Source organism: Bidens hawaiensis, unplaced genomic scaffold (genome assembly GCF_021521415.1).
Source record: "Bidens hawaiensis isolate Kalapana, Puna unplaced genomic scaffold, B.hawaiensis_p1.1 tig00021713_1, whole genome shotgun sequence".
Classification (NCBI taxonomy): domain Eukaryota; kingdom Viridiplantae; phylum Streptophyta; class Magnoliopsida; order Asterales; family Asteraceae; genus Bidens; species Bidens hawaiensis.
In genome coordinates, this window is record NW_027493379.1 from 25,602 (window position 1) to 43,760 (window position 18,159).

General features: G+C 34.5%; 2 protein-coding genes across 2 annotated transcripts; both read left to right on the top strand.

Annotated features, from left to right (window-relative positions):
* Positions 1-1,528: 1,528 nt before the first annotated feature.
* On the top strand, positions 1,529-5,008 carry LOC143564071 (homeobox protein knotted-1-like LET6). Its single transcript, XM_077051458.1, has 4 exons — positions 1,529-2,181; positions 2,988-3,282; positions 4,194-4,441; positions 4,539-5,008. Exons 1-4 carry the CDS (start codon positions 1,834-1,836, stop codon positions 4,740-4,742), a joined length of 1,095 nt encoding a protein of 364 aa, XP_076907573.1. The 5' UTR covers positions 1,529-1,833; the 3' UTR covers positions 4,743-5,008.
* Positions 5,009-6,971: 1,963 nt separating this feature from the next.
* On the top strand, positions 6,972-13,382 carry LOC143564078 (subtilisin-like protease SBT2.4). Its single transcript, XM_077051462.1, has 6 exons — positions 6,972-7,147; positions 8,356-9,033; positions 9,114-9,209; positions 10,373-10,442; positions 10,676-11,840; positions 12,823-13,382. The coding sequence occupies exons 1-6, from the start codon at positions 6,972-6,974 to the stop codon at positions 13,233-13,235; spliced, it is 2,598 nt and encodes an 865-aa protein (XP_076907577.1). The 3' UTR covers positions 13,236-13,382.
* Positions 13,383-18,159: the final 4,777 nt, after the last annotated feature.

Genomic DNA, 18,159 nt, shown 5'->3' on the forward strand with positions numbered 1-18,159 from the left:
AAATTAACCGAAAAAATCGAACCGATGCATTAAATGACGATTAGTTTTTTGTTGTTTTTAAAAATCGAATTTTCGATTCGATTCGGTTATCAATTTATAAAAAACCGAAAAAACCAAACCAATTGATGGTAATAAAGATTTTCAAGATGATGAGAAATGACCTAAACTTTGAAGAAAATAAGATGATGAATGAAGATTGAGGCTAAACTTATAATGCTTCTTAATTAAGAACTTTGTTGAATTTTAAACTCTATTTAGCAACTTTGTATTTGTATAGTTCCTTCCACCTAACACGTGCATATTTTTGTTTTTTGAATTCAATATATATGTGGTCCTCTAATACGTTCTTATACAAGCTTCAAATATGCATTTTCATTTTTTTTGTTGCAATGTCTACACAGAACTGAAAAAAAACGAAAATAACTGAACCGAAACCGAAAAAACCGAACGGTTTGTATATTCAAATAATCGATTACTTCAGTTTCGGTTTAGGTTTCGTCTAATAACCGAACCGAACCTAACCTAACCATTCTCAACCCTATCTTATTGGTATTAGCTGTCTATATACACACATACAAACATACACTTCATGCTTTGCATATGTATTTGTTGCGTGTTTTTATGTCGAGAGCTTCTCTAAAAGCAACCTCTCTAATTTCATATGGGTCTCATCAAATTATTGAGTTTCACCTTATAATGTAAAAGTTACCCAAAAGGACTAAAAGGGAGATATTTTCTAATAAAAAGTATAGATAGTGAAAATGAATTTTTTAAAGACTCAATCCGAGCCTAAGCTTATACTCCCTCCGTCCCATTATAAGTGTCTTAGTTTGATTTTTCAAGTCTTTCTTGTTTAACTTTGACCATAAATATTTTTGTTCGTGTTATATAATACTTGATGAAAATTATATCAATGTAAAATACATTTAAAACCCAATCCATTTATATATTTTACATCAAGTATTATATAACATAAACAAAAATATTGTCGGTCAAAGTTATACAAGAAAGACTTGAAAAATCAAATCAGGACACTTATAATGGGACGGAGGTACTACAAGTTTATAGTTATCTTTATATATTTTGAGAAAGCCTTATACGAGCCTAAGCTTGGCTCGCGCTCTCTGCAGTGTGAAATTAATACATAAAAGTTGAAAAGAGACAAGACTTAAAATATACAAGGCTTGAAGGGCTCGACGAGCTTTTCATGCAAGGCTTGAGCGTGGGCTCGATAAATAAATGAGCTTTATTTAAGGCTCGGGTTTGGCTCAAGCTCAAAAAAGTTCGACTCATTTCGAGTTGTTTATCCATCCAAGCTCGAGTAGCTCGCAAACGGCTCTGCTCGACTCGTTAGCACCCTTAAAGATCACTCAACCAAAACCAGATAGATCTTATGTGTGCTTTAGTGGGTTTGGGGTGGCCAGTGGAATAACAAAAGAAAAAATATTTATTATATTCTTCAAACAATATACATTTATAAAAATAACCTGCTACCATATCCGAACCAAACTGATTTCTCAATATGCAACACAAAATACATATATATGATAGGTACATTTTCATGTAACTCACTTTTTATTACACAGTTTTATCTACTTTTTGAAAGATCAATAGTTGGCCTTATGTTTATTTAGGATTTTCAGTAAAAAAGGTTAAAAACACCACTTTTGTAAGCTTAAATCTCGGGAGAACACACTCTCTCTCATCATGTAAGCCAAACCTCATCTCTCTCTCTCTAGAATATACATACATATACACGTACTTCCCCATACTTGTGATACATATCTTTACAAACAGTAAGTTTAGTCCCCAAAAGAAAAGTTTCAGAGAGAGATGGAGAGTGGTGGAGATGGAGGTGGTACTTCTTCATGTTTGATAAGTTTTGGAGACACCAACAACTTAAATAGCAGTAGTAATAGTAATAACAATAATAATAATAACAACAACATTGGATCACTGTGTCTTCCAGCTTCAACTCAACCTGGTCCATATAACACCACCACCAACAATAATAACCTAATTTACTCTTCTTCTTCTATGATGCTTCAAGACAACAACATTAATATCAATGATGGAGTAGGTTTAGGTTTCATGAATCACCCCTCTTCTTCTGTTAAAGCTAAGATCATGTCTCATCCTCATTACCCTCGTCTTTTATCAGCTTATCTTAACTGCCAAAAGGTCTCTCTCTCTCACTCTCTCTCTAGATCTATATTTCACATTTTTTTTACAAGAAATGAAATCTAAGAGACAAGTCAATCAAGATTTGAATCTTGTGACAAGTGAAGTGACTATGTTTTCAGGGGGTTTGTGTGTTTCATTACTACTACACTTCATTTAGTAGTGTAGTAGAAGAAACCCAGAGGTGGGATTTCTTGATTTGTGTGTTTCTATATGTGATCATTTATTTGTCATTTCTTCATTTGGCACCTAAATATAATCTCTTCAAGAGAGAATTAATTTGCAAATGCAAAATTATAAAAATCTGATAAGTTCATTTTATAACCTATATATTTCATCTTATAATCATGTATTTTTGTGTTATTATTAAAAAAAATGAAAGAATTATGAAGTTAAAAAAAATCTTATTTTGGATATTTTGGAGACGATTATTTATTATTTTTATCTTCAAATTCGTAATAGGAATGGTAAGGTTAATGTTAGCGGGATCGAGTGAATGAAAAATCCGCTTTTATATAAGTAACTCCTTTTTAATTTTGGTTAGGTATTTTCTAATACAATTTTCTTCATTTTATAACCTATATTTCATCTTAAAATCATGTATTTTTGTGTTATTAGTTAAAAAAAATTCTTATTTTGAAGACGATTATTCATTATTCTTATCTTCGGATTCGTAATAGGAATAGTAAGGTTAATATTAGCGGGATCGAGTGAATAAAAATCCACTTTTATATATGTAACTCCTTTTTAATTTTGGTTAGGTCTTTTCTAATACAATTTTCTTGATGTTTAAAAACAAAATACAGATAGGAGCACCACCTGAAGTTGTGGAAAGACTAGAGGAAGCTTGTAGGACATCGGTGGTAGCCGCAATGTCCGGTCGGTCCGGTTGTGCTGGTACTAGTGGTGGTGGTGGTGGTGGAATGAATAATATGACCATTATTGGACAAGATCCAGCTCTTGATCAATTCATGGAAGCATATTGTGAGATGCTTATTAAATATGAACAAGAACTCTCAAAACCCTTTAAAGAAGCCATGGTTTTTCTCTCAAGAATTGAATCAAAGTTTAGAGCCATCTCAATTTCTACTTCAGATTCTGGTGCATCTTTCTCTCTCTAGATCTCTCTTTGTTCTAATAATAAACAAGATTAATTAAACTTGATTTTATATAAAAGTTGTAAAATAAAATATTATTATTATCTTAACTTTTTTTTTTTCAAATAGCAATGACCAAAAAGAATAGTATTTAATTGTTTTAATCAAATCTTGTGTAAACACATTTTCCAAGAATTGACAAATAGTTCACCTACAGTTCTAAATCATAATTCTTGTGAAAGTTTCTTTAATTTCTTCTATAGTTCAACATTTTCCTAAGTATAAGTTACATGAAACATCTGTGGACATATGAAGGCTCATCAATGATCTATCTTATGACCCTATGGTGCTATGTTTGATCCACATGATGCATGTGTAATGTAAACATTTGTAGGGGGAGGACCCTAAGTATCTATGTGTATGGACTATTATGATGAATTGTTCACTCCACCTTGGAAGCTTTGCACTGTTTTACTAGTGAAATAGACTGTACTAGTTTCCAGCTTTTCACCCCTCAAATGTTGATATACTCAAGTACATTTATGTCTCTTTTCTTGGCAAAATCAGGTTAAATTACATTCTTTTTTTTACCCTGTTATGTTTTTTTGTTTTAATTAACATTAGATTTTTTTTTTTTTTTTTTGCATTTTCATTTCCAAAAGGGCAAAATCTGTATTTGTTTTTGGTTCTGAGTCCTTTGATTCAACTATTTTGATCACAGAATTGGTAGAAAGTAAGGGGTCTAGTGATGAGCTAATACAATCTAAGCAACCATTTTGTTAAGGTCCATTGTCATTTTTATAGAAGACCCCCCATACTGAATAAAACAGTATGCTATGAATGTAATATATATCTTAAAGAAACTAATTCCTTATGCATTAAGATAACTGTCTAATAATTTGATGTAAAAATCAGCTGGTGGTGAAGGAGGTATGGACAAAAATGGATCATCTGATGAAGAGGTAGATGTGAATAATAATCTGGTAGATCCTCAAGCTGAAGATCGAGAATTGAAGGGTCAGCTGTTGCGCAAATATAGCGGATATTTAGGTAGTCTCAAGCAAGAGTTCATGAAGAAGCGAAAGAAAGGGAAGTTACCGAAAGAGGCTCGCCAACAATTGCTTGACTGGTGGACTAGGCATTACAAATGGCCATACCCTTCGGTAATTACGTCTATACCATAACTAGGAGTTTTATTAGGTCTCTATTATAATTATCCTAGTTGTATCCTTATATATAGTTGATTAATAATACATACAGGAGGCTCAAAAGCTGGCACTTGCTGAATCCACTGGACTAGACCAGAAGCAGATAAACAACTGGTTCATAAACCAAAGGAAACGACACTGGAAGCCGTCCGAAGACATGCAGTTTGTGGTAATGGATGCTGCTCATCCTCACTATTTCATGGAGAACATGAACATCCTTGGGAACCCTTATCCGATGGACGTTTCACTTCTCTAGGTTTATCAAAAATAAATGCAATGAGTGTGTGAGAAAAATGATCGGTCTGCGTATGAACACGATTGAACGGATAAGGATTTTAAAAGTTTGCCGACTGTTGGATGTTATGCCTCTTGGTTCTAATGTTTCTCCTTTGTCCTTAGAACTTGATTTATTCTAGACTTTGTTATGTAACTTATGTGCTTACTGCCAGTAGTAATGCATTTCATGTTTAGCTTGCCTATGTTGACATTGAATGTTGAATAACTAAATTAATACAGGTATGGGTTCTTAAAAAGAAATAGTGGTATCAAAAATTGCATATGAACATTATTGAGTGAACCGTTCATTAACTATTCGACATTGCTTGTTCAACTTCGTTAATAACAAACATGAACAAATATTTTTTTGTTCAATATGAACGTATATGAATACATGTCTCGTCCGTAAATGTTAATTTATGTTTATACGTTTATGTATATTCAGTTATGTTAGTTCATTTACAGCGGTTGTGTTTGTTATATCTGTTTGTAATTTTTTTGTTAAATAAGCATTTGTATTTATTAATTATTATTAATTAATATAATTTTGAAACCTATTTAATTTTCATATTATAACCTTTGAAATAGGAGAATCACAATTTTTTATACTTAAACTACTTTTTTTTCTACACTTTAAGTTGTTGAGAGAATACATTCGCTTTTGGGAAAAGGTTTCATTCATTAGGACTAAAGGGACTTCTATGATGAAGGGGTATTCAAGAGGATTTTTGTGGATGATTTTCCAACTAGAGAACTTCTCGTTTTATAGGGAAAAATCAATCTTTTTTTTTCAAACTCGAAAGCTCATAATAATTTTCTTGATAAGATACTCATGCCTTGTTTTAAAATTACTTCTTAGACGGCCTTCAACGCGGGTAAAAGAAGCCCACCGGTGAATATATGGAGGCCCTTCCCACATGTTGCATTGAGGAATCCATGTACAATCCATAGCTCCTGTTACCTGTCCTTGGGTATATTTGGTCGCTTTCCATTTCTTTTTCTCACACATAGTATTTAATAGATATAGTATGGGCTGCATGTGGGAAATATGTATATTGTAGCGTTGTGGTAAAATGAGTTTGTGAGAAGAATGAGTGGAAATCTAATATGACATTTTGACTAGACAAGCATGCGAGAAGGATGGGTATTCTATCATTGGGATAGATGAGTGTGTGAAAAGCATAAGTGGAAAGCCGGTACGACATACTCGGTGGTGAAGCTTGGACGAAAATGCCGGAGAGGGGGGGGGGGACTCAAATTGCATGGAAACATTCATAAACAGAGGGGGTTAAAATTTCGGCCAAAAACAGGTAAATTCACACATGTACAAATTTTCGGATGAAAAATGGTTTTATACTATTGTGCAAAAAAACAGGGAGACGAGGCCACCCCTAGCCTCAATAAGCTTCGTCAATGGACATACTGACTACGTCTGCATGTTGGAAAGATGGGAATTAGTTGCAAATAATCTAACTATACTGATACTTTTTCTTGAGTGTCCTGTTTGAGCATGTCTTCTTCTCATGATAAAATTGTACTCTTTTAATTAATTATGCATTATATCGGTGCATATTTTGTGGCAACAATAGTATTGATGATATTATTTATCTTCATATCTATAATTTACGAACTTTTAGTTTATAAGTTACTTTTATATACGTAATTGGACAACCTATCATCTGGTGACTGAGCCCATAAAGCCCGACAGAAACTCTGAAGGCCCTCAATCCGAAACTTCATCCCCCTACCCACTACTAGGTACAAAACACCTTCACATTCATGTATAAGGTCATTACAGTCATTTCCTATATCAACACATATACATACTCACTCCATAACAGCTAACAAGAGAGTACCTAGGTAACATTGTTTAAACATTATCGTTTCATTTGTTGGGAATACTCATTTCCTAAAATAAATGGAATTAAAATTGAAAGAAAAATAATATAACAAATACAATTATAATTTCATATACTGTACAACTAATTAAAATAAGTAATTAAGTTGAATTATTAATTTATGACTCTACCTTCTTCACAAGAAACATGAACATAAAACACGTTTTTAATCATCACAACGCAACCGTTACACAAAAAAAGCCAGCTGATTAGCAACCTTTTTTTGTTCACATTATAAACAACTTAACTATAACTATTTATTTCTTTATTTATTATTATCATCACCATCAACTATCTTCCTTGAGTTAACCATGGCGGTTTCTCTACATTTTCGACTTGTTGTTCACCTTTTGTTTTGCACCATTTGCTTTGGAGAAGAACGAGATATATACTTAGTGATGGTGGAAGGTGATCCGCCGGTTGCGTTTTTACAAGATGGCCCCGGTTCCCTTCGATCCGACGAAAAGCTTGATTCCGATCAATCAAGGTGCTAATAATCATAATATATATCTATCATTCTCTATAAATCTTTCTTTACTTAATGCTTAGTGTTTAGTTAATCAATTAATATGTATAACTTGCATAGAAAAAAAAAATCTATTTTTCAAAAATGGCTAACCACGTAGTTTGTTGGCTGTTTGAATTGTATATTTCAATGTAAACGCTACTCTTTGTTAAAATATTAATTTAAGTTTCTTTCTTCTATTTTTTTCATCTTTGTAGTTCTCTTTCTTGAAATTTAAAACATTTTCTTTTCTTGCTAGCCTAGTTATTATTACAATACTACTTATATTCACGTGCTAATTAAAAATATATACTTATAGAAAAAAATCAACGGTTTAATTTTATCAATTATGCTATAATTTTCATCGGTTTTATTTAACTTGTTTTATTTAACTTGTTTAAAAATGACTCTTTCATTTGTACCTGATCTTTTTGCATGAAATCAATTGATATCACCAACAGTTTCGAATCTGACTAACCGGTCTGGTTCGGTTTTGAAAACGTTGATTAAAAGGTTCAACTTTCTGAAAATTAGTTCGTTACTATTTTTCTATATTCGGGAGCTTGGTTTGACTATTTAAAGAATTATAAAATGGATTGTCACTTTACTCAATATATTGCTTTGAATGAAAATAAGTGAAGAGATTGAAATTCTTTAATAATAAATGTGAATATATTGGTAAATCAAAAAAGATAATCTCATATTTGACCTTTTATTTTATTTTTATTTTTTAATATGCATATGTTGATATCCAAGTCTGTTACTAATGGTGATTTTGATTACATTTTTAGAAAATCATTAATCATCTTTACAAAAATGTATTAGGGATATACAACACATAATAAAGCTTTAAAAAAATGAATAAAAAATCCGATTGACTTGTCAATGTCGATAAAATATCCATAATTCCTAAACCCGATTATCTTTTAAGTTTTAATTATTCCTCGAAGGAATTTTTACTAATTATATCTTGCCACTTGTCCAAAAATCTCGTTGAAAGCGAAAAATCTCCTCATGCGGCTAGATAAATTCTCACTGGACACCAAAATAAATCTTGTCGGAATCTAAAATAATCTTGCCTTAAATAATCCCGTCGGGTCCAACAATTTTTTTTAACAAGCACGCAACAGTTTTATTACGCATAACAGGATCTGATTTGTTAAAAATCTCATCTATCAATGATTAAAAAGTTACCATGTCGAGAATTTTAGTGTGAACATTATAAATTTTTGTTGGTCAAATGGACATTTTGTCATATTTACCAATGAAATGGACTTAATGGTCATTACCCCCTTTCCTAAAACTTGTGTTATTCTCCTATATTTTGGTAGTGAAATATTAAAGGCTCGTCATGCAAAGTACTTGGAAGACTTCCATGATCAACTTCTACAAACCACTTTAGAAGAAGGAGCTTACAAGAAGCTTTATAGCTTCAACCACATTGTGAATGCCTTTTCTGTCCATACTACCCCTACTCAAGCCAACAAGTTAAAAAAGTCACCAAATGTTAAGTTCATTGAAAAAGATAGAGGAGTTAAAATGATGACAAACCATAGTCCCAAGTTGTTAGGCTTGCCGCAACGAGTTTGGCGTGCACAAAGAGGACCGAGGAACGCTGGACAAGGGATTGTGATCGGTTTTGTTGACACGGGTATCAATCCAGTTCACCCGAGCTTTGCGTATAACCCAAGGGATGGTAACGTCACTAGGTTTCCGAGTGTTTGTCAGGAGGGACCTATGTTTCCTGCGAGTTCATGCAACGGGAAGATAATATCGGCTAGGTTCTTTTCGGCTGGGGCGGAAGCAAGAGGCAATCTTAATGCTTCTATTGATATATTGTCTCCCTATGATGCTGTTGGACATGGCAGGTAACATGTTTACGTGTTATGTTCATTATTATTTGTAAAATTACTTTTTTACCCTTATGGTAGAATGGTTTATTTTTCAGTCATGTAGCATCAACTGCTGCTGGAAATTATGGAGTTCCAGTGATTGTCAATGGGTTCAACTATGGACGAGCCAGTGGGATGGCGCCATGTGCACGGTAAAAACTTAAGTATCGTTATGGGTGTTCATAGGCTCTGTTTATTTGGTTTAAAGAATTTTTTATCGAGCCAAAACTTAATCAAATTCAAATAGTTCAAAACCGAACCGAAAACCATATATGATTTGCTGGTTTAGAATAAACCAAACGAACACTTTATTTCTGGTTTAGAATAAACCAAACGAACACTTTATTTCTACAAAACTTATATAACCAAAATCAAATAGTTTAGACATTGTTTGTTATTTGGTTTGTTTGGATTTGGCTAAATAAGATTTGACTAAAATAATAATTAAGTGAATTGTACTAAAAGACAAAACTTATATAACCATTGTTAGTTATTCGGTTTATTTTGGTTGTTCAGTTTGAAGTGAATTCTGGTTTTGTGAAACCGAAAACCAAATTACCAATTCAGTTTCGTTTAAAACTGAATATTCGAAAACCGAGTTGTCATTCAGTTCGGTTTTAATCGGTTTTAGTTGTGTTTGATTTTCAATTTAATCGGCTTCAACAGAATAATAACACTAGGGATGTTCAAAGTCGGATATCCGGACCTTTCGGATAGTGGATTTCACTATCCGAATCCGAATCCGAATAAAAAATTTCGGATATCTGAAATTCGGATATCCGAAATTATCGGGACAGTGAACCGAATCTATCTGAAATATCCTAAAAATAACAACTATAAAAAAGATTTCAAAATCCACTTTTAAATTTATTTCGGATATCCGAATTATCCAAAAATTTATCTGAACAATATGAAAGTTATCCGAAATATCTTAAAAACTATCCGAAAATTTCCGAGATACCAAAAATTTTCCAAAATATCCGAAAATTATACAAAATATCCGAAATATCTAAAAATTATCTGAAATTTATAAATAGTATTTAGTATTTAATAAATAAAAAATTATTTCGGATGGTCCGGATATCCAAACTATCCGAAGATTTTCAAAATCACTACCCAAATCCGAAAATTTGGATATTCGAGATTTGAATTTTCGAATTTTCAGATAAGATAATTCAAATTCGGAATTACGGATACGAATTCGGATTCTGAATTTTTTTAACACCCACCCCTTAACCTTGTACTAACCTTGTACCTTCTACATTGTCATAAATCATAATACATATAACTTACGTGTGAGATCATTTTGACTCAGAATTGCTGTTTACAAAGCCATATATCCAACTATGGGAACCCAAGCAGATGTACTTGCAGCAATTGATCAAGTAAGATTAATCACCCCCACCCACCTACTTATGACTTATGCTTACCAACAAACTTATAATATTATGCATTTGGATCAAATACAAATTAAAATAACGTACTAACTGTAAGAATCAAGTAATGTAATTATATATACAACATAGTGTAATATACAACATACTTGTATATATAATAGACTACTTGATTCTTACAGTTAGTACGTTATTTTAATTTGTACGTTAACTTTCCCTTACAGGCAATAAAAGACGGAGTAGACATCTTAACACTCTCCATAGGCCCAGATGAACCATCAAACAAAAAACTCACCATGTTAAGCATGTTCGACATCTTCATGTTATTCGCACGCAAAGCCGGCGTTCAAGTGGTTCAAGCAGCTGGCAACCACGGCCCAGACCCATACACCGTGGCCTCATACAGCCCGTGGGCCGTAGGCGTAGCTGCCTGCAACACAGACCGATCCTACCCGGGTACTCTAGTCCTCGGAAACGGCCAAAAACTCGACGGCATTGGCTTATCCAAACCAAGTTCCCTTAGCCGGTTTTTCCGGTCTAAACTAGTTTTAGCTAAAGACACAATCTTAACAACCGGAGATTTCCCAAAAACACCCGAATATATCGAAGAATGTCAGCATCCGGAGGCGCTAGACCCGGTTATTGTACACCAAAGCATTGTGGTATGCGTGTTTTCATCAGGGTTTTTGAATGGGACTTCTTCTATACCCGAGATCATGAACACGGCTAAAACGTTGGGATTTACGGGTTTCGTGTTCCTTGCTAATCCTAAACTAGGCGATTTCATAGCGGATTCTTACCCGTTCGCTATCCCGGGGATAATGATACCCAAAGTTAGTGATGCACAAATATTATTAGACTACTATGAAAAACAAACACAAAGAAATAATAATAATATTGTGACAGCGTTTAATGCGCATGCAGCGATCGGTGAAGGAAGATTTGCTAGTTATAACGAGAAGTATCCGATCGTTACTAGGTATTCATCAAGAGGGCCAAACATTATAAACGTCGAAAAAACGCCACTTGATTTATTAAAGCCTGATATTATAGCACCTGGTCATAACATTTGGGCTGCATGGAGTCCAATGAGTGTCAAGACTCCGATTCTTTCGGGTTATGACTTTGGATTGGTGTCAGGAACTAGTATGGCGGCCCCGCATATTGCGGGGATTGCTGCGTTGATTAAGCAACGGTATCCTTTGTGGTCGCCTTCGATGATAGCTTCTGCAATGGCGACTACTGCGAGTGTTTATGATAACCGTGGGCAGCCGATAATGGCCCAGGGACAGGGGATTTATAGCTTGCAACGGTCTACGCATTTTGATCATGGTGCGGGTCTGGTTAGACCCGCACAAGCTATTGATCCAGGGCTCGTTTTTACGTCAGGTATGACTGTTTTTTACAAGGACGTCACCGAGAATCGTTTAAAGTTTTTGGGCCTTGGACAATAAAAAATTTGGTCATTTAAATAAAAGGTTTTTTTTATTGGGTTTAAACAATTGAATTTTGAAAATTTCTTAATGGGCTATGCAATTTTCTCTCTCTCCTTTTTTTTGGGTAATAAAAATGGGTTTTAAATTGGATAATTGGGTTCAAATATTATAATATAGAATTTTCGAATATTTAATAATTTCAGGGACTGCGTGGGTGATCGTGTCTGGACGGTCCCCTCCACGCCCCTCCCCAATGCCATCCCGACTTGCTGTCTGAAAAGGAAACAACCGATGTCTAGCTACAATCTTACTCAGAAAAAAGACTGAAAAACGTTCAAAATAAGCACGTTTGTAAACATGCCAAACCCGAGAGATATTAAGCTCGCTCGGTTGACGCATTTAAATAATTAAAGACCAACTTTTAATATTTACACAAAGTTATAGCATGTCATACGTCCAAAATTTTTTTAGTTTATGAATTATTCATTTTAATATAAACAAACAAGCAGACGTATCTAGTAAGATACTACTTATTTCATTTTTCTTTTTATGGTGTATTGGTGTTTTAGCGTCTTGCTAGTTTGTTTTCTTTTTCTAATAAAAGTTTTGTTGGTCGTTAAAAATAAACTACTCATACCAAAAGCTACTATTGGGGCATGTTTTCATTGACACTCCCAACTCTAAAGATAAATTCTACATTTTGTGAATTTTAAAAATATGTATATTTTTTTGTTGATATCAATTGATAAAAAAAATACAAAATTTTAAAAATAAACAAGTTAACTCAAGCCTTTTACAAGTTGAACTCAACACAACATCTTAGCTCTTTAAGATAAATGAGCTGAGCCCGAACCCAAGTTAACTCGGCTCATTTAAAACCTTAACGTCATTTGATCACATAATGTGTACTAATTAACTAGCTGATTATGTAACAGAATTCGAGGACTACATGAGTTTCTTATGCTCGGTACCAAACACTGATCCAGAAGTCATCAAGACCGCAATCGGTGAAACGTGTGTGCATTCCTTTAACGCACCATCAGACCTAAACACCCCTTCACTAACCATTTCATCACTCACCGGGACACGGTTAGTAAGGAGAACTGTCAAGAACGTTGCTAACGAGCTAGAGACGTACATGTGTGCAGTGTTTCCGCCTACTGGGGTGGCTGTGGCAGTGAATCCACCATGGTTCACCATAGCTCCAATGAGTACACAAGATTTGGAAATAATACTTAATGTTACACAAGTACAAGACTCATTTAGACATGGTGAGATTGTGTTGACAGGAAGTATGAAACATGTTGTGAGGATACCCCTCTCTATATTCCCTGTCTCGGTTTCGTAGTTGTATCAACTCAAATAAGTTATGATTTATCAACGGGAGCAATTGGTCCAATGGTATCGTGGTGTGTTATAAGATTTTTTTATCGGTTAGAGGTCAAGGATTTGAATCCCTAGCGGACATTGGTGTAATATTACTAAACGTAAATTCGACTGTCATTAGAAAATAAAATAATATAAGTTATCATTTTAATTAATAAGCAGAAGATATTACTTTTGCAATAGGTACTTAATACTAATGACATCTACGACAACAAACTAATACTAACCGTCACATTATTGTCACTTCACATTTCAAACTTTGCTGAATACTCAACTTTCTTTCACAACAACAAACCCCATTAAATAATATTAAACGCGTATTTACATAATGTGTGTGTGTGTGAGGGAGGTTGCCACGTACATCTACATCGGCCGTTTGTGGCAGGTTTGCAGCAACAAACTTCTCAAGGCAAACTTGGCTCCGCAACGGTGGGGTTTGTAATGTTGTTGTCCATTGTAAGGCCACCTCATCCGGACCTCTGGGAAATGGTGTATGTTGTGGATGCTCTAAGAGGTGTGAAACGAGTGAACTACATATGAGCTGATGTTGTCATGACTCGTGAGCAATGACGTACGTGGAAAACCACGCCCGCCATGCGTGGTTCGGTAGCATAGAGTTCTTGGCTTCGTGGAGGTATGGGTTCAATGGTCATGGACCGCAAGACCCTGTTTTTTTTTTAAGAAAAAGAGAAAACTAAAATTTAAAACTATTTTTTTTTACAAAATATAACCAACTTTTAAAAAGAGAGTAAACACAGCATCCAATGTTTTTTAAAAGTGGATCCCCTAAATTCACTGTTTGGTCATCCGATGACATAGCACCGATTATTTTTGGAACACTCGATTTCGTGGTAGTAGAGTTAAAAGGTGAGGTCGAAAGCTCTACTAGGAAGACTCGATGACTCCCTTTGCAAAGAGGGCGTGAAGCCGCCAACGAGGGTGTGGTTACCGTTTACTTCGTCAAGGAGTTTAGATGATGGTTCCGAATTAGCAAATATTTATTCTTAAGGATTGCTAACGACTTGGAACTCAGGTGTCTTACTTCACGACTTAGAGGTGGCAATGGGAGTGGGTTGGGTTGGGTTGGGTTGGGTTGGGTTTGGGTGATGGGTCAGGATGAGTATGGGTCAGGATGGATATGAGGTCAGGATGGATTTTTAAAATAGAGGGTTAGGATGGATATGGGTCAAGATGGGTAAAACTAATCCATCTTGACCCAAGTGAAGGTTGACATACAAAGGGTTTTAAAAACCCTCAAAAAACTATTAAAAAAATAATAACTCAAAATATAAATAAAAAACGCAAAATGTAAAATAACTAAAATATTTTCCCCATCATCCTCGTTCATTAAAAAAAAACGTTTTGTACCGGTTCAGGTTCGAATTTTTCGGGATTTTTTTCGGTTCGGTTTTGTTTTTTTTTTCATTTCGGTCGGTTTTGGTATCTGCTCGGTTTCAATGATTTCGGTTTCGATTTCTCGGTTTTTCGGTTTCAGTGTTGTTTTGTTTTAGTCAGTTTTTTCGGTTTCATTTCGCTTTTTTTGTTTCGTTTCAATTCATTTGTTTTATTTTGGTCGGCTACGTTTCAGTTTTTTTGTTTCGTTTTGGTAAGCTTTTTGATTGCATTTCGTTTTTTTTTTGTTTCGTTTTGGTCAGTTTTGTATCGTTTTGGTCGTTTTTCTATTTCGGTTCAGTTTCGTTTCAGTTTTTTTCTTTCGTTTGGTCGGTTCAGTGTTTTTGATTCATTTTGGTCCGGTTTTTAAATTGCATTTAGTTTTTTTATGTTTCCTTTTGGTCAGTTTTTCAGTTTCAATTCGGTTTTTTTGTTTCGTTTCGGTCATTTTTCTATTTCTGTTTAGTTTTTTTGTTTCGCTTTGGTCGGTTCAGTGTTTTTGTTTTGTTTTGGTCAGCTTTTCAGTTGCATTTCGTTTTTTTTTTTGTTTCGTTTTGGTCAACTTTTCGGTTTCATGTCGGTTTTTTTGTTTCGTTTTTGTCGTTTTTCTATTTCGATTCAGTTTTGTTTCGTTTTGGTCAACTTTTCGGTTTCATATCGGTTTTTTTGTTTCGTTTTGGTCGTTTTTCTATTTCGATTCAGTTTTGTTTCGGTTTGGTCGATTCGGTGTTTTTGTTTAGTTTTGGTTAGCTTTTCGGTTGCATTTCGCTTTTTTTGTTTCGTTTTGGTCAGTTTTTCGGTTTCCTTTCCGTTTTTCTTGTTTCGTTTTGGTCGTTTTTCTATTTCGGTTCAGTTTCGTTTTAGTCGGTTCGGAATTTTTGTTTCGTTTAGATCGTTTTTTGGGTTTCGGATGAGTTTTGTTTCGCACGTGATAGTTTGGGTATTTTGAATTAGATAAATTTTGGATAACTTGGATATTTTGTTTTGACTCATTTTAACCTATAAATGAAACTCACTTGTATAGTTTCAACCCATCCTGACCCACTTGAAGAATTTTTATGATCCATCCTAACCCATTTTAGTTTTAAAATTTATCCATCTTGACCCAAAACAATTCATTTGAGTTGGGTTTGCCACCCTTAGTTCACGTTGATGTACGATGCTAGAGGCAACAAAAGCACAATTTGCTAGTCTTTAAAAGGTGATTGTTGTGCTTGTCTATTGGCTTACGGAGCCGCATCCGACACGTTGGAGTAAGGCCATGCCATTTGAGTTTAATGAAGACGAGTGTGAGACTGTAAGTGGATATTAGATGAAGCTAGTTTTTAATGTATTTTATTATTGTTATTGTTGTATTTTAAGTTATATTTTTCATTTTTTGTTGTTATTTGTAATTGTTATTTTTTTAATTTAAAAAAGGATTAATGACGTGACATTCTATATGGAAATGAAGTGGTACTTACATGACATAGTTCACACCCCATAAACTTCACCACCACACCCCTTAGTACAAGAATGGTGATAGATTATTGTACCCTTTTAAGTATTGCACGTACATTCACTACGACATATGGATCTATATACACTCCTTCCTAAGGACATCAATGATACATCATGTCACGCACGGCCCCATGTCAACCTGCCCCACAACTTGGACCGTTTTAAAATTAATCCGGCTCGGGTCAACAGATGTCAAAACTGGATTCAGCCTGTATCAGCTCGGTTTGAGATCGGTTTCTAAAGTAAACCCAAACTGGATTGCGCTAGAACCGAATTCAACGTATTATATAACTTGTTTTCGTCGAATCGATTTCAACTTATATTTACTTATGTCATTTCAAACTCATAGATCGAATCCAAACTAGTATCACCCAAACCGATTTGATCCTGTACAGATTCAATTTCAAATCATGATTTAGCTTAGATGTGCACTTCTATCTCATTCTTTTCTCCTAGTTTTTAGTTATATCAAATTATCAACAAAAGTTGCTTCTATCTTTTGACTACTAGAGTCCACTGGAGGCCCATGCCCATATGCTCCAGCAGTCCAGCACCTTAAGTCCTTAACTAAGTGTCTTAGTATACGATTGATAAGAAGCCCACTAAGCCTAAAATTTGAATTTTGCAAGAATCAATAGAATAGATTAACATCATTAACTAGAGGTGAAAAAAAAACCGGACCCGAAATAAATACCCGGAACCGGTTTCTTTAATACCCGGGTTTTAAATACCCGAACCCGTACCCGACCCTACCCGTAGGGTACGGATAGGGTATGCATTTCGGTACTAAAACCCGAACCCGAACCGGACCCAATTTGTACCTGGTAATACTTGAAAACCCGAACTCGTTCCATACCCGGAACATGGTATTTCCAAAACCCGAAACCGGGTATTTCAAATACCCGATGTATACCCGAAAAATACCCGAAAAATACCCCTAAAAAGTGCAACCTTATAAAAAAATCCAATCTATACCCGAAAAATACCCGGAAAAAAGCCCGAAACAAACCCACAAATAGGGTTTTTTCAATACCCGAAAATAGGGTATTCAAATACCCGTTTTTAAAATACTCGGTTTCATACCCGACCCGAACCCGATGCATAGGGTATAGTTTTTAGAGGCAATACCCGGACCCGAACCCGAGCTGGTTTTTATCAATACCCAGTCATACCCGAACCCAGTTCCATACCCGAACCTGGGTATTTGAAAAACCCGATTTGTGCACCTCTATCATTAACACTTGAATTGATATTTAAACATTTCTGTCTATGAGTCTGAGTGTAATGGGCCGCAAATGTTGGGCGACAAAGGCAAGAACACCCCCCCACCCCACCCCACCCCGGCCCTGCGAGATAAGAGGGGCGACAAGGGGGAGTGGGGCGACATGTATTTGTCGCAAGTGAACTTATGGAAGAATATTATTATATTAATAATTGACCAATGGCAAGCCTTCGGGGGCGATTTTTGGGCTACAACACCCCCACAGGCTACATGTCTCTCCCTTAACTACGTGTCAAAAATCTTTCATTTTGTAGCTCATTCACTTCAAATAGCCTGAGAAACAACATTAGTAATTTATATAAAAAAATAGATTTCATGAATACTAAAACTGCAACAAACATAATTAAAACTCACGATGAGCTCAATCCAGCTTTAAATTCCATTTAGAAATTACGTGCTTCAAAAATTGAGTAATAAATTACTAAAAAAAGGTATTTATATAATTATATATTACATTACAAAAGAATACAAATTATTATAAAGGTTTCTTTTTAAGTATATAAATATAGTTTAAAATTGCATAAAGAAACAAAATGTAGATGTTTAATTGTCTATATGATCTTTTACTTTATTTATGTAAAGTCACTTCACATTATTTAGGATTATTTGTCTTCAGATTTTTGTTATTTTGCAATTCCAAACTTTCTTTTCTTTTATGGAAATGATAACTTCATGGTGTTGATAGAGACCTAACCAAAAGTTGCTAAAAACT